Below are 27,938 nucleotides of genomic sequence, written 5' to 3'. Positions count from 1 at the left end.
AGCAATTTGTATCACTTATTGGCCACCAGATGGCGGTAAAGAAACAATGTATTGTAATATTTTAAATGTCCACTAGATGGCAGAAAATAGAAACTGGATTATTTATATTATTTATTATTATTATTGCGCCATCAATTCCATGGCGCTTTACATGTGAAAGGGGTATACATAATAGGGACAAGTACAATAATCATAAACAATACAAGGCACAGACTGGTACAGGAGGACGGAGGACCCTGCCCGCAAGGGCTCACAGACTACAAGGGATAGGTGAGTATACAGTAGGTGAGGGTAGAGCTGATTGTGCGGCGCTATATCAGACTGAGGGTTACGGCAGGTTGTAGGCTTGTTGGAAGAGGTGGGTCTTCAAGTTCCTTTTGAAGCTTGTTATGGTAGGCGAGAGTCTGATGTGTTGTGGCAGAGCATTCCAGAGTATGGGGGAGGCACGGGAGAAATCGTGGATACGATGGTGGGAAGAGGAGATGAGAGGGGAGTAGAGAAGGAGATCTTGTGAGGATCGGAGGTTAAGTGCAGGTAAGTACTGGGAGACAAGATCATAGATGTATGGAGGAGACAGATTTTGGATTGCTTTGTAGGTCATGGTTAGTGTTTTGAACTGGACTCGTTGGGCAATGGGAAGCCAGATTCTTTACATACCTTTAGTTGTGAGATCGGATGTATAGTTTCTGAAATACAGGCAAGTAAAGCTTGTGAAATTCACTGTTATTTGATTGATAGCAGCTACAGAATATCTAATAGGTGGGTCAGGTTTTGTAATTTATTCAAGCCCCTGTCTGCTGCCTATCCTTCCTCCCCTGTCCTTTTCTCCCCCTGTACTAACAGAGACGGAGGGGGGGGGAGGAAGCACAGGCAGCAGACAGGGGCGGGAATAACTAGTAAAACCCAACCCATCTATTAGATATTCTGTAGCTGCTATCAATCAAATAACTGTGCATTTCCCAAACTTTACTTGCCTGTATTGCAAAAACTATACATCCGATCTCACAACTAAAGGTATGTATAGAATCAGCATGATAGCACCAGTATAGCACTGGCTTTAGTTTATATAGGAAAATCCTGGTGGTTGGTCCTCTTTAATATACTTACGTACCGCTGCTCTCTCCATTGTCCAGTGCCACTCTTCGACATTTCTTCTTGACGTCACTGTGATTGCCCGGCTCACTCAATGCTCTATGCATGGGCTGGAAGTCTCTTTTACAATCCAATGCCTCATTCTCATGCTCCATAGACTTACATTGTAAAAGCCACTTCTGGGTCACCCAAACCCAGAGTCTGCAGAGGGAGAATCAGAGAAGAACGGCGCTGGGTACCGAAGAGAGCGGTGGTAGGGTAGTATATTATTGCACTCACACTACATTGCATGCATATATACAAAAAAATAATAAAAAAAAATAAAAATTGATGGGAGTGCTGCTTTAAACACATGTGAAAAAAAATGGTACCAGAGTCATCAGTGTGTCCGTTTTTACCATCAGATCGAATGGATGAATACCAGTGACATCTCTATGGGAAGTTATTCATCTTTGCTCACCTTCTTCCAGATCACTATCACTTTTTCCAGCCAGCATTTGTCTGTGCAGAAAAGAACACAGAGACATCTAAAGCTGATCGTTTCTAGATCGCATTCCCCACTTTTATCCCAACTTCTATACTTCACCAGATGAAAAATAAAAGTGACATAGGGCGGCTGTGCACAGTAACAGGACCTCCCTTCCCTCCCCTATTTAAGACAGTAATTAATGTTACCCATCCTGACCCCTTCCTCTAATAATGTCCACATCCAGGACCTCTAATTCCTCTGTCCTGAAAATTTTCCTCCATCATAGGTCCCTTCTTGTAATAATGTCCCCATCCTGGGCCCTTACTGTAAAGTCCCTCATCCTGGTCCCCATTTGCCTCCATCCTGGTCGCCATATATCTTCCATCCTGGTCCCCATATGTCCCCCATGCTGGTCCCCATATAGCTCCCATCCTGGTCGCCACATGTGCTTCATCCTGGTCCTCATATGTGCTTCATCTTGGCCCCACATGTGTTGCATTCAAGTCCCCATGTCTACCATCCTAGTACACATATGTGGTCTATCCTAGACTCTATATGTATCTCATCCTTGTCCTCTTCAATCAAGCCTACAACCTACAATAACCCTCAGTCCAGTAGACCACTGCGCAACCAGCTCTGTCCTCACCTATTGTACCCTCACCTATCCCCTGTAGACTGTGAACCCTCCTATACCAGTCTGTTTTGTATTGTTAATGATTGTTGCACTTGTTTTTATGTATACCCTTTCACTTGTAAAGTGTCATGGAATAAATGGTGCTATAATAATAAATAATAATATCCTGGTCCCCATATGTGCTCCATCCTAGACTCTATATGTCTCATCCTTGTCCTCATATGTAATCCATCCTTATCTCCATGTCTCCCATCCTAGTCCCCATGTCTCTCATCCTTGTCCCATATATGATCAATCCTTTTCCCTCATATTCCTCCCTTTCTAATCGGCATATCTCTCCCATCCGGATCCCCATATGTGCCCTATCTTCATCACCATATGCGCTCCATCCTCGTCCATATACAGTATGTACTCCATCCTAGTCCATTTATGTGCTCTATCCTAGTCCCCATATGTCTCCCATTCTTGTCCCTGTATGTGTGATCCATCCTGATCCCCATATGTCTTCCTTCCTAGTCCACATATGTGCTCCATCCTAGTTACAAAATGTTATCCTGGTCCCCCTATGTGCTCTATCCTGGCCTCCTATGTGCCCCATCCTTGTCCCCATATGTCATACTGGTCCCCATAAGTGCTCCATCCTGCTCCCCATATGCCACCCCATGTGGTTGCCCTTTTGTATTAAAAAAAAGAAAAAAAGATTCTCTTTACCTGTCCACAACCTAGCTGCATCCTCCTCCTGCTCCACATGCGGCGTGGACAAGGTGGTGCATGGCAGTAACATCATGCGCCGATGACGTGCTTGCCGACGTCAGGTGCCAGCCTCTGATAGGCTGGCGGCTATTTTAACTATTGCGTTGCTGGAATGGTTTCCTACACTGCAAGACACATTCAGTTGAAACCGGTGGGTACCGAGCACTGGATAGCGGCACTGCTTCTTGCCAGTTTGGGGAATCGGATGCCGTTTTGACAATACTAGGTTCCCCCAGAGAGAACTGACTGAATCACACACACGGGGACACATCACAGGAGTCAGGATCTCTGCCCCAGCATTATGCTGCTCTCAGATTACATAGCAAAAACCTGCTGACAGATTAGCCTAGAGAGCGAACTGGGTTCATTGATTTCTGATAACTTGTGTAAAGATGTTGTTGATCACCCAACGAATAAGTAAATTGCTCGCTTGGTTTGTGATTGGATCATTCATGCTGGCATAAACGATAATTACATGCACTGTACGGAGGCGGTACTGTCCGGTTACAATCATTCTGTGTACACAGTCCTGTAAGCGAGCCCCAATTGACTTATATATTGTCTATTGAGGTTACCCATCCAAAATCAGCCTATCAAAATGGTTATCACTGACCTCTTACTATTTAGCACACATGTGAGCTTAGCTGAACCAAGTGTGATTGTAAGACGGTCCAGTCAATAGACACTGCTACATAAGGTGTATATATGGAATAATGAGTTGTGATTAATAAATATAGAAGATACCCAATACAACCAACCCTCACCGATTATATAAATCAAAGGTAAGAAAGTAGGAGAAATTTGCCAGTTTTAGGTTTACTGTGCCTTTAAGAAGAGAACGTGCTCGCTGCGCGCTGATACAGTAGAACGTGTGACGTCATCGAATGTTTTCAAATTATTATCTTTCTGTAACAGTGTTCCCGCCTACAGGAGGAGCGGCTAGTTGCCATGGCAATCACTGCAGCCAATCACTCTCAGAGCGCAAGCGTGGCTCGAGTGTTAGCTGCACGCGATTGGTCGTGGAAAGGCGTGGTTTTGTCAATCCGGCTTTTTGATTGGTCCGTACTTCTAGTGACACTATAGGAAGAGGGAGGCGATGGGAATTAAAGGGACAGCGACCTGACATTGGAGTCACAGGGATAAGAGCTGCAGGTAGGAGCTTGTGTGTATAGATGTAAGTGTATAAATGTGCAGGACATGTGCTGGATACTTTATTGTCACTGCTGAGTATATAGCTGGGGAGCTTTCTCATTGAAATCCCTTCTTGTTAAATCCTACACTATAGGCTCATGTTAACCCTTTATGTTAAATCCTGCATGGGGGCAGTAGGGATCCCATGTTAACGATTCCATGTTAACCCTCCCTCTCTGTTAAATCCTGCACTATGGGGGGCAGTAAGGGTTCCCTTTTAACCCTTTCCATTCAATTCTGCACTATGGGGGAGGGGCTAATAGGGTATTCCATGTTAACCCTTACTGTTAAATCCTGCACTATTGGGGGGGGGTAATAGGGGATCCAATGTTAACCCTTTCTATTAAATCATGCACTATGGTGGGCTGTAGGGGATCAATGGTTATCCATTTCTGTTAAATCCAGCACTGGAGGGAGGAGGGGGGGCAGTAGGGGATCCCATATTAACTCTTTCTGTTAAATTCTGCACTATGGAAGGCAGTAGGGGATACCATGTTACCCCTTTCTGTTAAATCCTGCACTATAGGGGGGGCAGTAGGGGATCCCATGTTACCCCTTTCTGCTAAATCCTGCACTACAGGGCCGGGGTATCCCATGTTAACCCTTTCTGTTACATCCTGTGATGTAGGTGGCAGTAGGGAATCCCCTGTTCTCTCCCGACCACCTTACAGGTCTGAGGGGATTTTCAGGTAAAAAAATCCGGCAGCGGGATACCAGAAAGGAGAACAATCTCCCCCACATGCTGCAGAACGTGCCTGCAGGGAGTCAACCCTTCAGTGGGGTCTTATTCTGGCTTTACCCCATTGACGTCAAATACACAATCCAACTATTGGTGTGGATCGTCTGGGGGAAGGGGGGGGGTCCAGATCTGGACAATCTTACAATGTAGTATAGAATAGAAAAAGTGACCATACTCGATTTGTGCTGCTCCCATACTTGAGCCAGCCTGGTACCTGCCAGGACCCAACAATGGATCACAAGCTGCAGTCATCACTGGCGGAAACCGAGACTGGCAGGGACCAGGCTGGAGTTAACACAAGAGTAGCACAATGTAAGTACTTACTGAGGACCTCTCCCTTATCATAGATATATATTCTACCTGATGTACAGTTAGGTCCAGAAATAATTGGACAGTGACACAAGTTTTGTTATTTTAGCTGTTTACAAAAACATGTTCAGAAATACAATTATATATATAATATGGGCTGAAAGTGCACACTCCCAGCTGCAATATGAGAGTTTTCACATCCAAATCGGAGAAAGGGTTTAGGAATCATAGCTCTGTAATGCATAGCCTCCTCTTTTTAAAGGGACCAAAAGTAATTGGACAAGGGACTCTAAGGGCTGCAATTAACTCTGAAGGTGTCTCCCTCGTTAACCTGTAATCAATGAAGTAGTTAAAAGGTCTGGGGTTGATTACAGGTGTGTGGTTTTGCATTTGGAAGCTGTTGCTGTGACCAGACAACATGCGGTCTAAGGAACTCTCAATTGAGGTGAAGCAGAACATCCTGAGGCTGAAAAAAAAGAAAAAATCCATCAGAGAGATAGCAGACATGCTTGGAGTAGCAAAATCAACAGTCGGGTACATTCTGAGAAAAAAGGAATTGACTGGTGAGCTTGGGAACTCAAAAAGGCCTGGGCGTCCACGGATGACAACAGTGGTGGATGATCGCCGCATACTTTCTTTGGTGAAGAAGAACCCGTTCACAACATCAACTGAAGTCCAGAACACTCTCAGTGAAGTAGGTGTATCTGTCTCTAAGTCAACAGTAAAGAGAAGACTCCATGAAAGTAAATACAAAGGGTTCACATCTAGGTGCAAATCATTCATCAATTCCAAAAATAGACAGGCCAGAGTTACATTTGCTGAAAAACACCTCATGAAGCCAGCTCAGTTCTGGAAAAGTATTCTATGGACAGATGAGACCAAGATCAACCTGTACCAGAATGATGGGAAGAAAAAAGTTTGGAGAAGAAAGGGAACGGCACATGATCCAAGGCACACCACATCCTCTGTAAAACATGGTGGAGGCAACGTGATGGCATGGGCATGCATGGCTTTCAATGGCACTGGGTCACTTGTGTTTATTGATGACATAACAGCAGACAAGAGTAGCCGGATGAATTCAGAAGTGTACCGGGATATAATTTCAGCCCAGATTCAGCCAAATGCCGCAAAGTTGATCGGACGGCGCTTCATAGTACAGTCAATCACCAGATCTTAACCCAATTGAGCATGCATTTCACTAGCTCAAATCCAGACTTAAGACGGAAAGACCCACAAACAAGCAAGACCTGAAGGCTGCGGCTGTAAAGGCCTGGCAAAGCATTAAGAAGGAGGAAACACAGTGTTTGGTGATGTCCATGGGTTCCAGACTTAAGGCAGTGATTGCCTCCAAAGGATTCGCAACAAAATATTGAAAAAAAAAATATTTTGTTTGGGTTTGGTTTATTTGTCCAATTACTTTTAACCTCCTAAAATGTGGAGTGTTTGTAAAGAAATGTGCACAATTCCTACAATTTCTATCAGATATTTTTGTTCAAACCTTCAAATTAAACGTTACAATCTGCACTTGAATTCTGTTGTAGAGGTTTCATTTCAAATCCAATGTGGTGGCATGCAGAGCCCAACTCGCCAAAATTGTGTCACTGTCCAAATATTTCTGGACCTAACTGTAAATGCCGCTGTTCTGAATCTGGAGGGTTTTTTACTTTTCTTTCTGCCCCTTTCCGGTACTGAGATGCTCCTTTTTTTCCCATATACAAATGTCTTGTTAGCCAAAGAGGCGGGGTCCTCATGAAGATGCTCACAGAGAAGAGTTGGGAGAACGCCCACTTGGCTAAAAAGACTAAATTTATATACAGGAAAGAAGAGACTCAATCTGAGTAATGGAAACCAACCACGCGGAGTTCAGCTCCATTCAAGTCGGTGCAGCCACGTTCCTGGAATTCAGAGGCCGTTTTTGTGATCACTTGTGGGGGTCCCAATCTTCGGACCCCCGGTGACCAGTAAGTTATCCACTACCGGCCAAATAAAGAATAACCTAATATATCTTGGGATTAACCCTTTAATATCGACTTATCCACAGACATGATGTGGTGGGAGGGGGCTGTGGGATCTGAGAATTGCTTTGGAGGAAGTTCATCCGAGTTCTACAAAACTTTACAACTTGGGTTTGGGATCCCCCCCCCCCTTTCCTATGTGATCATCACGGCCATGGCCTTCAGCCCACTCACTGAAGATAGCACGAAGGTCATGAGTCCTTGGTATCTATAGAACAAAGTCCCTTCTGATTGTGATGTGATGCGTAAAATGAAAACAATACTGATTCCATCTCCAAATTCCAGTATCTTTCTTCTAAAACACATATAAATATAGATTTTTTTATTATTATTATTTTCTTTTTTTTTTTTCTTTTAGTGAATAAGAACTTTTCCATAAGAAGAAAGATGGCGGACAAGATAAAAACTCCACGTACAAAAGAGCTTGAGTTTGGGGGTTCCATCGGTGTGTATGGCTCTGTGGAGGGGGGCATGCATAGCGTTGCAGAATTACACGCATACTTATATTTTTTTCCCTTTATAGGGGCCTTTCTGCTGTTGTTCGTGCTGCCAGGGACAGTCCTTTACCTCCTTCTCACATGTAACACAGACGATGCCAGTGTGCTCCGGGTGCCCGGGCCTCTTCCCCCGCTGCAGTCTTTGTGGAACCCATATGCCCTGGCGCTGCTGCTGGGCTGGATCACACTGCAGGCCGCGCTGTATATGTCACCTATGGGAACAGTACGTCAACTTATTATTTTTTCACACTTACTGTTTTGTATAGATAGAATAATATCCCCTCTGATCCCTACAAGCTTCGGATCACAGGCTGCACTGCCCCTACGATCCCTACAAGCCTCGGATCACAGGCTGTACTGCCCTTACGATTCCTTCAAGCCTCGGATCACAGGCTGTACTGCCCTTACGATTCCTTCAAGCCTCGGATCACAGGCTGTACTGCCCCGACGATTCCTTCAAGCTTCGGATCACAGGCTGCACTGCCCCTACGATCCCTACAAGCCTCGGATCACAGGCTGCACTGCCCCTACGATCCCTACAAGCCTCGGATCACAGGCTGCACTGCCCCTACGATCCCTACAAGCCTCGGATCACAGGCTGCACTGCCCCTACGATCCCTACAAGCCTCGGATCACAGGCTGCACTGCCCCTACGATCCCTACAAGCCTCGGATCACAGGCTGCACTGCCCCTACGATCCCTACAAGACTCGGATCACAGGCTGCACTGCCCCTACGATCCCTACAAGACTCGGATCACAGGCTGCACTGCTCCGACGATTCCTTCAAGCCTCGGATCACAGGCTGCACTGCCCCTACGATCCCTACAAGACTCGGATCACAGGCTGCACTGCCCCTACGATTCCTACAAGACTCGGATCACAGGCTGCATTGCCCCTACGATTCCTACAAGCCTCGGATCACAGGCTGCACCGCCCCTACGATCCCTACAAGCCTCGGATCACAGGCTGCACTGCCCCTACGATCCCTACAAGACTCGGATCACAGGCTGCACTGCCCCTACGATCCCTACAAGACTCGGATCACAGGCTGCACTGCCCCGACGATTCCTTCAAGCCTCGGATCACAGGCTGCACTGCCCCTACGATCCCTACAAGACTCGGATCACAGGCTGCACTGCCCCTACGATTCCTACAAGACTCGGATCACAGGCTGCACTGCCCCTACGATTCCTTCAAGCCTCGGATCACAGGCTGCACTGCCCCTACGATCCCTACAAGACTCGGATCACAGGCTGCACTGCCCCTACGATCCCTACAAGACTCGGATCACAGGCTGCACTGCCCCTACGATTCCTACAAGACTCGGATCACAGGCTGCACTGCCCCTACGATCCCTACAAGCCTCGGATCACAGGCTGCACTGCCCCTACGATCCCTACAAGCCTCGGATCACAGGCTGCACTGCCCCTACGATCCCTACAAGACTCGGATCACAGGCTGCACTGCCCCTACGATCCCTACAAGACTCGGATCACAGGCTGCACTGCCCCGACGATTCCTTCAAGCCTCGGATCACAGGCTGCACTGCCCCTACGATCCCTACAAGACTCGGATCACAGGCTGCACTGCCCCTACGATTCCTACAAGACTCGGATCACAGGCTGCACTGCCCCTACGATTTCTTCAAGCCTCGGATCACAGGCTGCACTGCCCCTACGATCCCTACAAGACTCGGATCACAGGCTGCACTGCCCCTACGATTCCTACAAGCCTCGGATCACAGGCTGTACTGCCCCTACGATTCTTACAAGCCTCGGATCACAGGCTGCACTGCCCCTACGATTCCTTCAAGCCTCAGATCACAGGCTGCACTGCCCCTACGATTCCTACAAGCCTCAGATCACAGGCTGCACTGCCCCTACGATTCCTACAAGCCTCTGATCACAGGCTGCACTGCCCCTATGATTCCTACAAGCCTCGGATCACAGGCTGCATTGCCCCTACGATTCCTACAAGCCTCGGATCACAGGCTGCACTGCCCCTATGATTCCTACAAGCCTCGGATCACAGGCTGCACTGCCCCTACGATTCCTCTAAGCCTAGGATCACAGGCTGCACTGCCCCTACGATTCCTACAAGCCTCGGATCACAGGCTGCACTGCCCCTATGATTCCTACAAGCCTCGGATCACAGGCTGCATTGCCCCTACGATTCCTACAAGCCTCGGATCACAGGCTGCACTGCCCCTACAATTCCTACAAGCCTCGGATCACAGGCTGCACTGCCCCTATGATTCCTACAAGCCTCGGATCACAGGCTGCACTGTCCCTACGATTCCTCTAAGCCTAGGATCACAGGCTGCACTGCCCCTACGATTCCTACAAGCCTCGAATCACAGGCTGCACTGCCCCTACGATTCCGACAAGCCTCGAATCACAGGCTGCACTGCCCCTACGATTCCTCTAAGCCTAGGATCACAGGCTGCACTGCCCTTACGATTCCTACAAGCCTCGGATCACAGGCTGCACTACCCTTACGATTCCTACAAGCCTCGAATCACAGGCTGCACTGCCCCTACGATTCCTCTAAGCCTAGGATCACAGGCTGCACTGCCCCTACGATTCCTACAATCCTTGGATCACAGGCTGTACTGCCCCTACGATTCCTACAAGCCTCGGATCACAGGCTGCACTGCCCCTACGATTCCTACAAGCCTCGGATCACAGGCTGCACTGCCCCTACGATTCCTACAAGCCTTGGATCACTGGCTGCACTGCCCCTACAATTCCTACAAGCCTCGGATCACAGGCTGCACTGCCCCTACAATTCCTACAAGCCTCGGATCACAGGCTGCACTGCCCCTACGATTCCTACAAGCCTCGGATCACTGGCTGCACTGCCCCTATGATTCCTACAAGCCTCGGATCGCAGGCTGCACTGCCCCTATGATTCCTACAAGCCTAGGATCACAGGCTGCACTGCCCCTACGATTCCTACAAGCTTCGGATCACAGGCTGCACTGCCCCTACGATTCCTACAAGCCTCGGATGACAGGCTGCATTGCCCCTACGATTCCTACAAGCCTCGGATCACAGGCTGCACTGCCCCTACGATTCCTACAAGCCTCGGATCACAGGCTGCACTGCCCCTACGATTCCTACAAGCCTCGGATCACAGGCTGCACTGCCCCTACAATGCCTACAAGCCTCCGATCACAGACTGCACTGCCCCTACGATTCCTACAAGCCTCGGATCACAGGCTGCACTGCCCCTATGATTCCTACAAGCCTCGGATCGCAGGCTGCACTGCCCCTATGATTCCTACAAGCCTAGGATCACAGGCTGCACTGCCCCTACGATTCCTACAAGCTTCGGATCACAGGCTGCAGTGCCCCTACGATTCCTACAAGCCTCGGATGACAGGCTGCACTGCCCCTACGATTCCTACAAGCCTCGGATCACAGGCTGCACTGCCCCTACGATTCCTACAAGCCTCGGATCACAGGCTGCACTGCCCCTACGATTCCTACAAGCCTCGGATCACAGGCTGCACTGCCCCTACAATGCCTACAAGCCTCCGATCACAGACTGCACTGCCCCTATGATTCCTACAAGCCTCGGACCACAGGCTGTACCCCCCTCCTAAAGTGTCAGTTGTCAGTATAGGGGTAAATCCGTCCTCCGCCATATCTGCGAGTATTTTGAATAGACGAGACCAGTGGCCCATATCACGTATGATTGTGACTTGTCCTATCACAAGATCTGGCCAGCAATTGTGTTCATACATATGCGCACAGCAATGTCTGGATTTGTCCTATCATTTCTAATCATGTAATATATAACAAGGAAATAATTTCATTGCAGACGGCTGAAGGGATCCCTCTGAGAAATAACACTCGTCTGAGGTATAAAATAAATGGTGAGTTATAAAATGGGGGTGGGCTCCTTTAATTTCATGGTGGGCAGCATTTCCAGACTCATGTACAGGACTTTTTTGGGATCTGAATCAATAAGATTACAGATAAATACCATATTTTTCAGTAATATTTTTCACATTTTTCTATTTCCTGTTCTCTGAATCCCCCCAGGTTTAGAGAACAGAAAATAAGAAAAACATATTACTATTAATTAAAACTTGATGCATGAGGAGGTAGATTTATTGTTAGTGTCATGTGCAGCGGGTGTAGTATGCAAATATAATTTTACAGCTCACACCTAATGTATATTTTCTGCAGAGCATACATACACAGCTCTGCTACAAGCACAACACACAGCTCTGCCAAATGTACGCACACACTCTGCTACAAACACACACAGCACTGCCACATGCGCGCACACACACTCTGCTACAAACACAAACAGCTCTTCCACATGTGCACACATACTCTGCTATAAACACACACAGCTCTGCCACATGTGTGCACACACTCTGCTATAAACACACACAGCTCTGCCACATGTGTGCACACACGCTGCTATAAACACACACAGCTCTGCCACATGCGCGCACACACTCTGCTACAAGCACACACAGTTCTGCCACATGCGCGCACACACTGCTATAAACACAAACAGCTCTTCCACATGTGCACACATACTCTGCTATAAACACACACAGCTCTGACACATGTGTGCACACACTCTGCTATAAACACACACAGCTCTACCACATGCGTGCACACACTCTGCTACAAGCACACACAGTTCTTCCACATGCGCGCACACACTGTTATAAACACAGCTCTGCCACATGTGCGCACACACTCTGCTATAAACACACACAGCACTGCCACATGTGCGCACACACTCTGCTACAAACACACAACTCTGCCACATGCGCGCACAGCTCTGCCACATGTGCGTGCACACTCTGCTACAAGCACACACAAACAGTTCTGCCACCTGTGCACATACCTCTGCTACAAACACACACAGCTCTACCAAATGCATGCACACTCTGCTGCAAACACACAGCTCTGCTACAAGCACACACACACACACACACACACACACACACACAGCTCTACCACATGTGCACACATTCTGCTACAAACTCACACCCCACTCTGACTCATACACAGTACACACCTATAGCTCAGCTACATCAGTGATCTGAAAGGTCCTTCAGCTAGTTGGAACTTGCAGCATATGTGCAGCTAGCAATGATGTACAGGTCCTGGTAGCATTTCTTTCCTACCCTGCACCAATCAGATATATATGTGTCGGGAAGGAGGAGGAGGAGATCTGTGCCTCGGTATAGTTCTCTCAGTGATCGGGAATAACAGAGTGTCTGCATTATTATCAATCATAGGAAGCTGCCTCCGGACTATAAGACACACACACACTTTCTTTCTAGCAAGATTTTGTTCTTGCTAAAAAGTGCATCTTCTAGTCCACAAAATGTACTAATAATCAGATTAAAGAGGATCTGCACCCTCACCTTATGTGTGTAGTAGTAAATAATTTTATCCTAATGAAATGGCAATTGTAAAACCTCTTTTTCATAACTGCATTGTCCCTCTGTTATTTTTCCTGAATATTTCCTAATAACCTGACACCTGGGTGTTACCTGTTGAGGCTGCGTCACTACAATGTAACAGTCCAGTTAGTGCTGGCAGTGCTGGGCTGTGTAGGGACACAAGTCTTGGACCAAAGGAACGGTAATGCCAAGTCGTCAATGTATTTATAAATATTCAAGAAGAACATTCCAGAGTTCTGAGAAAAGACGCTCCAGTGTTGTTATTTACTATTAAAATTCATGCATTTTCCTAAAGTAGACATGTTCTGAGCCTCATCTTTAACAGAAATGAAAAATGATTCTTTAGACATTCTGCTCAATTTATAGATAATATAAGCTATTACATTTGTAAGATGAACTGATGTTTATATCTAATATAGTTTGTGTGATCTTTGTCTCTCGGCAGCTTTTTCGGCCTTCCTGGTAAGCGCCCTCGTGGCAGGGGCGGCGGTGATGGCACAATTACCCATCTCTTATGTCTATGACCACTTCTTGGAGTTTGCTGTGGCCTCAGCAATCGTAGCTTTGGCTCTCAGTATCTTTCTTTATATCAAGTCCTTGGCAGCACCAGAATCTGCACTTGCACCAGGTGGTAACTCAGGTAATATGGCAGTAATCCTAAAGGACATGATCGCACAGACGTCCTGCACTCAGCTAGAGCACATTAATGCCTCATGGTCTGCTGTAGGGGAGCAGATCCCAAAGTGTCCTCAATGCTGGGCAGCTTTGTGGTCCATACAGGAATGGTGGCACATAGAACGTCTACTAATCAGCATAAGGCTGACAAATGACTGTGCTGTAGGGTTACCCACCTAATAGTGTGATGATGTATGTAGGCACGGGGCATAGTTGGGTGATTAGGCCTAAGACACATGGCATGAAAATCGGAGCGAGTGGAATGCGATAAAACATCGCATTCCACTCGGACTAATATTACCCTATGTGCCAGCTCCCATCGCAGCACGCTGCGGGTGTAATGCGATCCTAGATTCTCTCGCACCCATTCAAGTCTATGGGGCGAGAGAAAAATCACACTGTACTCGCAGTACACCGGTGTACTGCGAGTGCAGCGTAAGAATGGCAATAGCTGGCAATGCAGGAGAGAGGGAGATAAATCCCTCCCTCTCCTCCGCAGTGCCTGACCGCCCTCCTCAGTGCCGGCCCGCCCACTGCAGTTGTGGTCCGATCGCATGCTGTGCTGCCAGCATGAGCCGAGTGTCATGCGAGGATCGCACTAGTGCCCCGTGTGGACCCGGCCTTACAGAAACAATTTTTGGGATTTCATCCCTACATTTTGAAAGCCTCAACTTTTTGCTCAACATGAGCTTACTTTTTGAGGGATGCACAGTATTTATCAATGATCAAAGGATAGATAGGAGGCAATGGATGTAGCCCATGATGCTGGCGATTCAATGGAGTTCAGATCTGGGAGGGAAGAACATGCGGTTTATTAAAGTCTACGCGTTTCGAAACCCACTGGTATCTTCATCAGGACAACCCATCACAAATGCAGCTGTTTGTTTGTTAGAATATGTCGCATGTTCTGTTTGCACCTGTTCACATTGTGTTTTAGGAAGTGCCATCAGTTTTGTCAGTTTAGAAATACACGCTGTCACGCTCGGGTCAGGAGAGCCGCAGGCCAGTCCTCGGATGATTCATACCACTGTGTGACTGCACCCTTAAAGGATAACTTTAATAGGAGCAGGGTGGTAGGGCTGCTGCTGCCTATGGACAAAGAGCTCACAAGTTCATCAGTTCTAGTCCCATTACGGATAACCAGAGCAGATGAGACTTTAATTTATGCACTGCTCTTCTTCAGTTAATTAGGCCTAGGGTGGTGTAAAAAAATGTTCCCGCTCCCAACCTGGTCAGGTACCACTTCTCCGTGCTTGGTAGTTTGTCACCCGCCAGTCTCCTGACTTCATCATACAGTGGGAATCAGGGAATCATATCTTCTGACCGCTGCAGCCAATCTCTCTTCCTTTTTTGGATGGAATGTGAAGACAGCAGGCATTTAGATGATCAACACCTGCTGATTGGCTGCAGCGGTGATTTGAAGTCCCTCTCTGGAAGTTGATTGCAGGAATAAGAGTGACTTTGATCTGGGACATGAATATAGTTAATTTATTTACTTTTTACACTACCCTAGGCCCATTAAAGTTAACTTTTAATAGCAGGACAATCCCTTTAACTGCTTTTATGGGGGGAGATGATGGAAAACTGCAATTTTGCCTTGGATTATTTTTTAATATGTTCATTCTGTAGTATATGTGACTTTACTCTGTGGGTCAACACGACACCCAAGAGGTTAAATGGCTAACCGTTAGGGCAGAGTGTCTTCTGCATAATACAGCTGGCACCCGCACATGGTACCGAGAACAGAGCTCCTTTGGCAGTAACACTAAGGCGACTGGTGAGAACTGCATGGTGCCAGTGCAGGCCAGGAAGAGGTTAAATAATCAGGGGCAGATATATCATTGGTGCAACCTGTGCAGCCGCATAGGGTCCCAAAAGGTAAAGGGGCCTAGTTCCATCTCTAAAATCGGTAGAATTGTGCATTTTAATGAGCTTTTTGAATACAACGGGCCCATATATTGTTCTTGCACAGGGCACCTTTTTCTTCCTGTGTGCGCCAGTGCAAAAATAATCCACTAAATTAAAAAATGCACTAATTATAATAATTAAAAATATCCTGGAGTAACTTAATTCTTATATTGATATTTTTTATTAAAGGAAATCCCCTATATGACTTCTTCATCGGTCACGAACTGAACCCCCGTATTGGTTCCTTTGACCTGAAGTATTTCTGTGAACTTCGGCCTGGACTCATGGGTTGGGTGAGCATTTTTGATTCTAGATTTGATTAGAATGAACAAGTCTATATATAAGGTATATTGTACATTAAAGCAATCAGGAGGTATTGCCAGTGGCCAGAAGAAAGGCAAGGCCAGATTTACAACTGGGACGCACCACACTTGCAAGAAAAAGGAAATCGTGGAAGGGTCGCCATATAGTCAGAAAGCAGCAAAGGTGGCCACGTAGTCCCGAAAAAGTGTATTTGGGGAAAAATTGGGATCAATTAAATTTAGCTGTCTGGGATAACTCCAGGTTGTGAGAATCCAGCCGGTGAGGGACCAAAGGTTGAGTAGTTAACAGTCCAAACTAGTCCTTGTGCAAGACCCAACGTTGCAAGGAAACAAGGTTGTTATTATTATTATTTATTATTATAGCTCCATTAATTCCATGGCGCTTTACAAGTGAAAAAGGGTATACATAAAAACTAGTACAACAATCATTAACAGTACAAAACAGACTGGTATAGGAGGAGAGAGGACTCTGCCCGCGAGGGCTAACAGTCTACAGGGAATGGGTGAGGGTACAATAGGTGAGGACAGAGCTGGTTGCGCAGTGGTCTACTGGACTGAGGGCTATTGTAGGTTGTAGGCTTGTCGGGAGAGGTGGGTCCTCAGGTTCCTCTTGAAGATTTTCACGGTAGGAGAGAGTCTGATATGCTGGGGTAGAGAGTTCCAGAGTATGGGGGAAGCACGGGAGAAATCTTGTATCCGATTGTGGGAAGAGGAGATAAGAGAGGAGTAGAGAAGGAGATCTTGTGAGGATCGGAGGATACGTGCAGATACCGGGAGACTAGGTCACAGATGTAAGGAGGAGACAGGTTGTGGATGGCTTTGTAGATCATGGTTAATGTTTTGAACTGGAGTCTTTGGGCAATGGGAAGCCAGTGAAGGGATTGGCAGAGTGGTGAGGCTGGGGAGTAGCGAGGGGAGAAGTGGATTAAGCAGGCCGCAGAGTTCAGGTTATGCTGAAGGACAAGAGATGGGGGATGGAGTCCTGGGATCCTCAGCTTGGAAGGTAGATGGGTTATGTGAGGATAGGGGCTAGAGGATCGTGCATTGTAGGGTCCAGCGGGAAACATCTGACCGTGGAGTAAGCTGGTACTTCTCATAGGAGGGGCATTTTGTGAGTGCCAAGCATCTGAAGTCATGTAGATCTATTAGAAAATGTCTTATTGTGGATGAGAACCGATGAATAAATATAATTCTTCTTCTTCCTGGGTTACAAAAAGAGGTGACAAGTAGTGTAAATTGAGAGGTGGAGGATGGAACAAGTCGGAAGTGAATGACTGCCCCTGAGGTTGGTGGCAATGGACGGCTTTTCTTCTTGATATGAGATGTCTTAAGGAAAGGTCTTTAAACACGATTCCCTTTAGTACAAGATCAGCCCTGCTCCAAGTGATCAGGGAAAAGGCTGTGATGTTGGTCGTGTTTGTCCACCACTCGTGGCAGGTCGGCATCATTGTCAGCGTGGACTTTGATGTGGTCCAGCAGATTCAGGTCAGACTTTTCTGTAATTGCCGATGGACACAGGGTATGAATTTTACCAAATAAACCTCCAGATATGTGAGTTGCCACTATTACTCAAGCCAAGTCCCCTCTCTGTGTTCTAACATTGTGCTCCGTCAATAAAGTAGATAATTCGGGCAACCAGACCGGTGCCCCATGGCTCCAAGGGTTCAGTAGTGGCTACAGGGGCTGCCTCTATGATATATAAGTCTTTGCTCTCATCTTCTGGAGCCTACGTGTGAACCTTATTATATTAGGCTGCTCGTTTTGTCACTGGTGCCAATTTGTTTTTTACACCATAACTAACATATCTACCAATAGCTCTTTACCCCTCTGACATTACACATTCCCTTCCAGTGTGTGATAAACCTGTGCTTCCTGATGAAGGACATCGAGCTCCGCGGCTTCGCTTCCCTCTCCATGATTTTGGTCTGCGGTTTCCAAGCTCTGTATGTCATGGACGCCATGTGGCATGAGGTAAGCATGTCTATCACGATTATGTATAAGAGCGCAGAATGTTCCTGATATACGGGGAGTTGAAAACCCAATGTGTGTGAATCCAAATTATATTTTATCTGCTTTGTTTGTTGATAGGAGGCGATCCTCACAACCATGGACATTGTACACGACGGATTTGGTTTCATGCTGGCGTTTGGGGACTTGTGCTGGGTCCCATTCACATACACACTGCAGGCGTACTTCTTAGTCCGTCACCCACAGGATCTGAGCACTTTGGCTGCCGTTGGCATTGTCTTTCTTAATGGTAGGAGAACTTTAGTTGGTCTTAATTTTTCATTGTTGTGGAAATATCAAGTTAGTCCCAATCAGTCATCATATGTGTGAACGAGATTAGGCTCACAGCTCCATGATGGAAATTGTGGTTAGATGTGGTGTCACAAGTGGCTACATTGACGTTTGAAGATCATAAAATTTAGCAAAAAAAGTAAAGGGCATCAATCAGTCTGCTCTGTTCTGATCACTAGTAGAAATGGTCTAAAGCCCCCGTTACAAACAGCGATGTCGTTAGCGAGATCACTGAAACGTCATGGGTTTTGTGACGCAACAGCCACCTCACTAGTGATCTCACTACGTGTGATACATAGCAGTGACCGGCCTCCCGCTGCGATATCGCCGATTGTACCTGAACGTCCTGGTTCATTTTTTGATTGTTGGTGTCCCGCTGGGCAGCATGCATCGCTGTGTTTGACGCCATAACGACGAGCAACCTCATTGGCAACTCAGAACTCAGCGACACGGGCGTGTCTACGCCTCTGTCGAGGTCTGAGTCGCCAGAATCGCTGCTGTGTGACAAGGTCCCAACGACCGCCGAGGTCGTTATACAGATTGCCGTATCGTTACTGCGTCGTTAATTAGATCTGCCTGTTTGCCAGCTCACTAGCGACCATGTAGCGACGTACCAGTGATCATGACCAGGTTGTATCATTGTCGTTATCGCTGGAACGTCGCTATGTGTAACGGGACCCTAAGGGGTACTTTGCACGCTGCGACATCGCAAGCCGATGCTGCGATGTCGAGCGCGATAGTCCCCGCCCACGTCGCACATGCGATATCTTGTGATAGCTGCCGTAGCGAACATTATCGCTACGGCAGCTTCACACGCACTTACCTACCCTGTGACGTCGCTCTCGCGTTACAAAAACGTCCAAAATCGCTTCTCGTTGACATGGGGGTCACTTCTCAAATATCGCTGCTGCAGCGTGTACGATGTAGTTCGTCGCTCCTGCGGCAGCACACATTGCTCCGTGTGACGCCGCAGGAGCGAGGAACCTCGTGTTACCTGCTGCCGCCCACAATGCGGAAGGAATGAGGTGAGCGGGATGTTAAGTCCCGCTCATCTCCGCCCCTCCGCTTTGATTGGGCGGCCGCTTAGTGACGCCGCTGTGACACCGCACGGACCACCCCCTTAGAAAGGAGGCGGTTCGCCGGTCACAGCGACGTCGAAGAGCAGGTAAGTAGTGTGACGGGTATCGGGCGATGTTGTGCGCCACGGGCAGCGATTTGCCCCTGTCGCATAACCGATGGGGGCGGGTACCCACACTAGGGATATCGGCACCGATATCGCAGAGTATAAAGTGGCCTTTAGACTCCTTTTTTAACTGTATAAAATCTATATTCTTGTAAGCGTAGACTCCAAATTTTATTACGATTTCAACTTACAGGAATTGTCTGCCAGGTGAATTTGTGAAAAAAAGCAATGATATCAGACATTGACCAGTAATGTTATATAAGAAACTCTAACTCTAGACTGTAACACAAGGTGTAAGTCCTGATCCGCACAAGATAAGTAATGCGAATACTTACGCCCTGTTGTATGTATATAATAGTTGTATACGCTGTGTCATGGTGTTCAAAGGTGAACGTGCAGTAACAACTATTACATTTCTGCATATTTCTTCAGGCTTCATTTTTTGATACAGTTTATTTCCAAACAAAATTCTGTTTTATACATTTCTAAAATTGATAAGAAATTCCTTCCATTTTGACAGCTGTGGGGTACATTATTTTCCGAGGGTCTAACTCACAGAAAAATGCCTTCCGAAGAAATCCTTCAGATCCAAGTGTGTCTGGTAAGGAAATATGTTCTAAGGTGATGTTCACACTCAGATTTTTTATCTTTTTGAGAGTTTCTTCCTCCAAAAACTGGTTTAAAGAGCACCAATCACCAGGATTTTCCTATATAACCTAAAGCCAGTGCTATACTGGCGCTATCATGCTGATTCTATACATACCTATAGTGGTCAGATCGGATGTATAGGTTTTGAAACACAAGCAAGTAAAGATTGTAAAATGAGCAGCTTTTTGAATGACAGCAGGTGATAGCCGGGAGGGGTATTCATAGTGATCCCCCCCCCCTGCCTGTTCTTCCTCCCCCTTTTATTTATGCTATTTCTAAGTGACTAGAAGGACCAGTACTGATGTCATACCCATGTGACCAGAAGGGGCAGGGCCCCAGCCAACATAGCTGATATCAGGAAGCAACATTTTTCTGTTGGCTGAGGCCCCGCCCTTCAGGTCACATGGGTATGACATCCGCACAGGTCCTTCTAGTCACTTAGTAAAATGATTCTATATTAGAATTAGCATAAATAATGGGGAGGACGGACAGGCAGGAGGCGGGAATGACTATGAATATCCACCCCAGCTATGAGCTTATCGGCAGCTGCTGTCATTCAAAAAGCTGCTCATTTTACAAACTTTACTTGCTTGTGTTTCAAAACCTATACATCTGAGCTGACAACTAAAGGTATGTATAGAATCAGCCTGATAGTGCCAGTATAGCACTGACTTTAGGTTATATAGGAAAATCCGGGTGATTGGTGCGCTTTAATAATGGTTTTACACTTCCCGTTCATATATTTTGAGCTTTTTTTTTCTCTTTTTTTTTTCTTGAAGAGGTTTTGAAAAACATCTCATTTGGGGGGAGAAGAAAGTGAACATCACTCAGGATAGTGAAGTAATACTCTCCAAACTATCCATTGTCTAATCAGAGGGCTTAAAAAAAACTTCATGGATAAATAAATCTTCCAAAATTATTTTCGTAAAATTAAATCTAATCTAAACCTCACTTCCCAAACACTTTTTTCCACTTGAAAAACTTGTGGTTTGGTTTATGAAGGCCCCATAAACCTCTGTGTGATTGTAGTCTTACCCTTTAGTGAAAAAATACAAAGCTGACATGACGCAATCACTGCCAAGTTTTACACCAGAGATATCAGTGATGGGTCTCCCGGGGCTCCCGTGACATTATTATGCCACATCAGTGTTGCAACCAACCAGTATCCACTAATGAGCTGCAGTTCTCAACCATCCCTGTCCAAAGTACATGTGAGAACTACATCCCCTCAGCAACCGCTGATTAGTTGCAGTGCTTATGTGGCAAAATAATGTTACGGGAGCCTTGGGAGACCCAGCGCTGATATCTCTGGTGGAAAACTTGCATGGACCATAATTTCATTAGATATGCCATAACATGGATTGATAGGTGTCTCCAAAGAGACTAGTGTCTTTTTAGAATCGTTTTTGCTAATCTGCAGAGCCCCCTAGGGAATTGATTCACTGCCCCATTCAAGTGAAGGTGCCAAACAGCTTAACTCTTTAATCTCAGGGATGTGTGGGGGCTCCTGGCAGTCAGACCCCCAACGATCACCACTTACTCCATTGGGATAAATGTCTTTCATTGCACATGTAAACCACATCTTCTGCCAATTGTAGGTCTGGAAACCATCCCAACAGCCACAGGAAAGCGTCTTCTAGTATCTGGATGGTGGGGTCTTGTTCGTCACCCCAATTACCTTGGGGATTTAATTATGGCTCTGGCCTGGTCGCTACCATGTGGTAAGTCACTGCGGTGAGGAAAAGTGAATGTCACATAATCCGCAGAGAAAGATACTAGTAATTGGGGGGTGTCCCAGCAGTGAAGCCTGAGGGGGGGGGTCCCAGCAGTGAAGCCTGAGGGGGGGGTGTCCCAGCAGTGGAGCCTGAGGGGGCTGTCCCAGCAGTGGAGCCTGAGGGGGCTGTCCCAGCAGTGGAGCCTGAGGGGGCTGTCCCAGCAGTGGAGCCTGAGGGTCCCAGCAGTGGAGCCTGAGGGGGGGTGTCCCGGCAGTCGAGCCTGAGGTGGGGGGTGTCCCAGCAGTCGAGCCTGAGGGAGGGGGTGTCCCAGCAGTGGAGCCTTAAGGGGGGGTCCCAGCAGTGGAGCCTGAGGGGAAGGGGGGTCCCAGCAGTGGAGCCTGAGGACGGGGGGTCCCAGCAATGGAGCCTGAGGAGGGGGGGTCCCAGCAGTGGAGCCTGAGGGGGGGGGTGTCCCAGCAGTGGAGCCTGAGGGGGGGGGGTCCCAGCAGTGGAGCCTAAGGAAGGGGGGTGTCCCAGCAGTGGAACCTGAGGAGGGGGATCACAGCAGTGGAGCCTGAGGAGGGGGATCACAGCAGTGGAGCCTGAGGGGGCGGGGGGGGTCACAGCAGTGGAGCCTATTCTGTACACATGACTAATGTTCTTACTGGCACAGTCACCTTCCATGTGTCCTAATAGTCACCCGCATAACTTTTTAGTACTGTTATCATTCTTTAGAAAATATTACGCAGTTCTATTTAGGCCTGGGCTATACTTGACTTTTTTTTTTTATAACACTACGGATTGATTTTTAACTATTATTTACTGCTACATTTCAGAGCTATACATTGAGTTGTATGCAATTGATTGGACTGTAGCTGCCACTTAATAGTTAATAATCAATGAGTAGCGTTACAGAAAGTTGCAGCGTAGCCCAGGTTAATTATTACAACCATCGCCAAAATCAGCCGCTACACTATTATTATTACTTATTATTACAGCACGATTTATTCCATGGCGCTTTACAAGTGAAAAAGGGGGGCATACATAGACAAGTACAATAATCATGAACAATACAAGGCACAGACTGGTACAGGAGGAGAGAGGTCTCTGCCGTGAGGGATCACAGTCTACAGGGGATGGGTGAGGATACAGTAGGTGAGGGTAGTGCTGGTCATGCAGCAGTAAAGTCAACTGAGGGTTACTGCAGGTTGTAGGCTTGCTGGAAGAGATGGGACTTCAGGTTCTATTTTGAAGCTTTCCAGAGTAGGATAGAATCTGATGTGTTGGGGCAGAGCATTCCAGACTATGGGGGAGGCACGGGAGAAATCTTGGATGCGATTGTGGGAAGAGGAGATCAGAGGAGAGTTGAGAAGGAGATCTTTGAAGATTGGAGGTTGCGTGCAGGTAAGTACCGGGAGACTAGGTCACAGATGTATAGAGAAGACAGGTTGTGGGTGGGTTTGTATGTCATGTTTAGGGTTTTGAAACGGAGTCTTTGGGCAATGGGAAGTCTATGAAGAGATTGACAGACAGGAGAGGCCGGGACATAGCGGGGGGAGAGGTGGATTAGTCAGGCAGCAGAGTTTAGGATAGATTGTAGGGGGGAGAGAGTGTTAGAAGGGAAGCCACAGAGCAGGAGGTTGCAGTAGTCAAGGCGGGAGATGATGAGGGCATGAACTAGTGTACTTGCAGATTCCTTGTCAAGAAATGTACGGATCCGGGAAATATTATTGAGTTGAAGTCGGCAGGAGGTGGAAAGGTCTTTAATATGTGGTTTGAAGGTGAGCGGAGTCAAGGGTTATCCCCAGTTAGCGAGTATGACTGGGGAGAGTGAGCAGCCATCGACTTTGATGGATAGGTCAGGTGGCAGAGTGAGGAGGAAAGATGATTAATTCTGTTTTGTCCATATTCAGTAAGCTCTTAATTAACTTTATATCTCTATCCTTTGATCACAGCTGTGTAAATGTCACAGTCGGCATTATATAACCCCCTTAATATGAATGTGGCTGATCTATAGTGTTAGGGAGTCTTGTCACTAGGTTTATGCGACACTAGATGAGGGGAGAATAAAATAGTGACAGATATGGATTCCAGTTAGTTACCTATATGGAGCAGTTTTCATAAAATAACAGACGGCGAGCTTAGGAGTCCCCTTAGTGATGTGTATGTGCTGTGGAGTCCTCTATTCATGAGCTGCTGGTTGTCCTGTCCACCTGCTGCAGATTAACAGATTTCTCCCCGGGGTGCAGTCATCGCTCTTGAATACAATTTTTTTTCCAAAAGTGGACCTCCTTTAATCAGGAGTGTCAGTCACTACTTCATGGTGTACCTAGTGACCATGCCATGGATGTGTCACGGCCTGTCATGAAGGTGTCACAGCTGGCTGACAATCCAGTGGCAGGGAGCGTTAGAAAATCCCAGAGATTGGCAGCACGTGTTGTTATCTGACAGTTCCCTGTTTCTGCCGCAGCGGACTCCATGACCCTGGGAAACTGTTAGTTTTTCCTCTCAGTTGCCAGCCTCTGACTTCCTTTATAAACCTCACCCTGGGGGATTTGGGTGCATTTTATAGTTGTTCCTGGCTGTGGTCTGCCGCGGTCGTCTCCTCTTATCGTTCCAGAGACTTCTGTGGTAGTGATTACTAAGATAAGTGTTTGACTTTTGCTATCTACCTGGGCTAAGGTGGTAGCATTTGTATTTCCCCTGTATTGTTTCCTTTTGTCTCCCTTAGCGTTAGTGGTGTTGACAAGTGCTCATACCTGCCATCCTTACTTAGGGCCCAGATCAGGGTTTGCCTAGGGTGAGGTATCCGGCTCGGCGACAGGTGTGGAACCTGTATAGGGTTTGTGAGGGTGAGCTGCAGGTTGTTGTCAGGGGTCACCACTACCCCCTTTCCCCAGCGATAGGGCATTCCTTTCCCCTTCCCTTTGTATTGTACTATACGGCCAGTATAGCTTCTATCCCTGGCCAGGACGGACCAATTTCCCTTTAAACCAATGAAGGGCTATACAAAAATATTGATGCGACTTTGTTACAAATGCACTTTGAGGGCAGCCATGTGCATTACCAGAGTTCACCATGAGCCGGAGAAGAACCAATGTGTTTAATTGTCTCCCGCAGGTCTTGGCCACATCTTACCCTACTTCTATGTTATTTATTTCACTGTTCTCCTGATTCATCGAGAGGCAAGAGACGAGCACCAGTGTTTGAAGAAGTATGGACTAGCCTGGCAGGAATACTGCAGACGAGTGCCTTACAGGATATTTCCATACATCTACTAATTCCTCCATCCATCAATTAGTATTTCAGCGCCTCGATTATGACAAAGGAAGCAGAAAAAAAACATGGAGCACTATTTGCAAAGATGTAAAGTGTGGTGCAAAATTTATTATGGAAAACTAAATGGGGTGAATAAAAAATGGCTTCTCTTTCGAAAAATCCCTATCCCCCGGGTGCAGTTTGCTCCAGGTGTTTATGATTTTCTGCAGTGCTAACCCACGCTGCAGCCAATCACTGAGCTTACAACCAGCTTCAAACAAAAATGCTAGACTTTGAGGCTCCTGTGTAAGATTTACAGTATTAGGGAGCACTTCGCTCCCACATATAGGGCAGGTATATTTCCAGCTTCTCGATGACGAGACGCACGTCACACATATTTTCGATTAATAGTGCGACATGCGGATCAGCTCAAAATTAATAACTCACCAAGGGAAGCACACAGACCTATCATGTTTCATAGCTATTGATAGATCAAATCATAACTAGAAATATGATGGTCATATCTTCCATGTTTGACACTCAGGGGCAGAGATACGGAGAAAACTGCCAATTCATAACTTTCTGGAAACAAAAGGCATAACGCATGACATGCCCAGTCTTAGGTCACAAGGTGGGATGGGACATGGCTAAAGCTGGAAATATACCTGCCCTATGTGTTTGCTCCCTAATATTGTAACTCTTACACAGGAACCCCAAAGTCTAGGATTTTTGTTTGAAGCTGGTTATAAAACTTGTAGTTGCCCGCCCATCTCCGTGGCCGAATACTCTTGAGAGCAGGGGGGCTGCTCTGACTTCCTTAGTCTTGATTAAATCACTCGATTGAGTCTGAGATTACATTACAAGCTGCTGAGCTCACTGATTGGCTCTAGTGCTGTCAGCATGACATCTGGATCATCAGAGGAGACTCAGCACTGGACCTGAGGAGGGCAAACAAAGGATAGTATCAAATAAACTGAAGCCGGGAACAGACTGGAAAGCCAAATGATGGCACAAATATGCCGGTGGGCCACCTGGAACACAACATCAGTATTGTGGGTTGTCTAGACAATTATTTTTTTAATTAAAAACTGCTGTAAGATAATATAATGCCCACCTTACTAATTCAGTGCTGCCCAGGTCCCCCGCCGGTCTCTATACTTCTTATTTAGTCCAAAAAATGCAGCAATGGAGGGAACAAGGAGTAGTGAGACCAGGAAAGGACACGGGGAGTGATGGAACTGGAGCCGCCGGGGATGGGGAAAGGTGAAAGTTATGGAAGCACATCTTAAGTGTAGCGGGAAAACTCTTAAAAATATTCCATACTGATAATAATAATTATAATGTGAATATTGGAACCCAAAAATGAGCCGATTTTCTAGAAGTGTTACCAGCATCAATCCCGACCATCCATGTTAAGGTTTAGAATCTCCTATACAGATAATTTATTTAATTTAAGCAAAAAAAAGTGACTTCTCATGTGGTTGCTTTAACGCTACAGTAATATGGTCCTAATGGGGCTATCCGGGCCATAAATAAAAGTAGGGAGGGTGCGTAACATGCTGAATCCTGACAGTGTGTCTCACACTTCCGGTGAATGTCACATGATCACTTGTAGGTGATTTACATACTTGCGATTACCGCTCTTTATTCAGCTTGTATCAATGCTCGGAATTATGAGAAGTGGAAGAGAAAAAAAAATAAATCAGCATGTGATTGGAAGTAACTTTGCTCTCCGGAATTGTGAAACAGAGCGGGATCCTAACAGTGTGTACATTATACGTTGTTCAGCATCTTACACACCCTCCCATTGTCTACATGGCCAGGACAACCCAATAAAAGGGAATCTCTCACAAGGTTTTTGCTACCTTATCTGAAAACAGAAAATGTAGGGCAGAGACCCTGATTCCAGCGATTTATCACTTACTAGACTGCTTAGTGTAGATTTTATAAAATCATTATTTTATCAGCAGGATAAAATCACTAGAGTACTTGTAAACCTGCTGCCTGTCCCATATTCATAAGCTCGGCAAAACCACACTCCAACCAATAATTGGCAGCTTTCTGCCTATGCACGGTTTACACAGAAAGCTGCCAATTAGTGATGTGGGTTTATACAGAGCTTAGCATTCAAATCTCTGCTAGATCGGCAGCAAAAAAAAACTGATTATATAAAAACTGCAGCAAGCATCACAGTGACATTGCTGGAATCAGGGTGTCTGCCACTACATCATGCTGATCTCAGTGTAGCAAAAACTCAGTAATAGGATTATTCCTGTCTCTGTCTTTCATGGGTAAGAGGTAGATTACTACTTCTAAGTCCCGGACACCAGAAGCAAAGTCCTGAAAACAGATGAGCGCAGCTCTGCTACTGTTTGCATAACTCCCATAGAAGTGAATAGGAGTTACACAATCCGTGTAGACCATCTGCGCTCATCTGTTTTCAGGGCTTTGCTTCTTTGTTGCTGAGACTTAGAAGCAGCCATCCACATCTCAGCCATGAAAGACAGAGATAGGAAAATCCCTGTAAAACATTTTTAAGCAGGACCTGTATATCAAGAACTAAGAATACAATTGAATCAGGACTAATTCGACAACCCTTTTCTCTGCCTTGTCCTGATCCATTTCCAGCCCTAAATATTCGGTTCCTACACAAAACTGTACTAGGGCCATCTAAATGCTGCCTAAAACATGTGATATCCGATTGTTGATCTAACCTATAAAACATTTTACTGAAGAATATTTGTATTTCAAAAAAATGTATTAAAATCAAGGTTTTTTTAACAAAGAAAA

At 46.4% G+C, this 27,938-nt stretch overlaps 1 protein-coding gene across 4 annotated transcripts; it reads left to right on the top strand.

The window, feature by feature from the left end:
* The first annotated feature begins 65 nt into the window (after positions 1–65).
* Positions 66–27,938, top strand: TM7SF2 (transmembrane 7 superfamily member 2). Of its 4 annotated transcripts, none has more exons than XM_075326748.1 (11): positions 66–270; positions 7,561–7,647; positions 7,726–7,922; positions 11,526–11,580; positions 13,586–13,780; positions 15,913–16,016; positions 17,898–18,017; positions 18,135–18,303; positions 20,048–20,128; positions 21,774–21,896; positions 25,011–27,938. In XM_075326748.1, the coding sequence occupies exons 1-11, from the start codon at positions 66–68 to the stop codon at positions 25,169–25,171; spliced, it is 1,497 nt and encodes a 498-aa protein (XP_075182863.1). In that variant the 3' UTR covers positions 25,172–27,938. The 4 variants fall into 4 exon arrangements, with proteins under 4 accessions (XP_075182863.1, XP_075182865.1, XP_075182864.1 ...); XM_075326750.1 differs by lacking the exon at positions 66–270 and adding an exon at positions 313–534; XM_075326749.1 differs by lacking the exon at positions 66–270 and adding an exon at positions 4,018–4,100.

Source organism: Anomaloglossus baeobatrachus, chromosome 10, assembly GCF_048569485.1.
Source record: "Anomaloglossus baeobatrachus isolate aAnoBae1 chromosome 10, aAnoBae1.hap1, whole genome shotgun sequence".
Taxonomy (NCBI): Eukaryota; Metazoa; Chordata; class Amphibia; order Anura; family Aromobatidae; genus Anomaloglossus; species Anomaloglossus baeobatrachus.
The sequence above is the reverse complement of the archived record's forward strand: the minus strand, read 5'-3'. Positions and strand labels throughout refer to the sequence as shown.

Excerpts from the sequence above, each read along its gene's own strand:
- TM7SF2 (XM_075326748.1), top strand. The coding sequence starts at position 66 with ATGTCCACTAGATGGCAGAAAATAGAAACTGGATTATTTATATTATTT. Across the intron at positions 11,581-13,585 it reads TCTGAGGTATAAAATAAATG|CTTTTTCGGCCTTCCTGGTA; the intron begins GTGAGTTATAAA and ends GTCTCTCGGCAG. Across the intron at positions 21,897-25,010 it reads GGCCTGGTCGCTACCATGTG|GTCTTGGCCACATCTTACCC; the intron begins GTAAGTCACTGC and ends TGTCTCCCGCAG.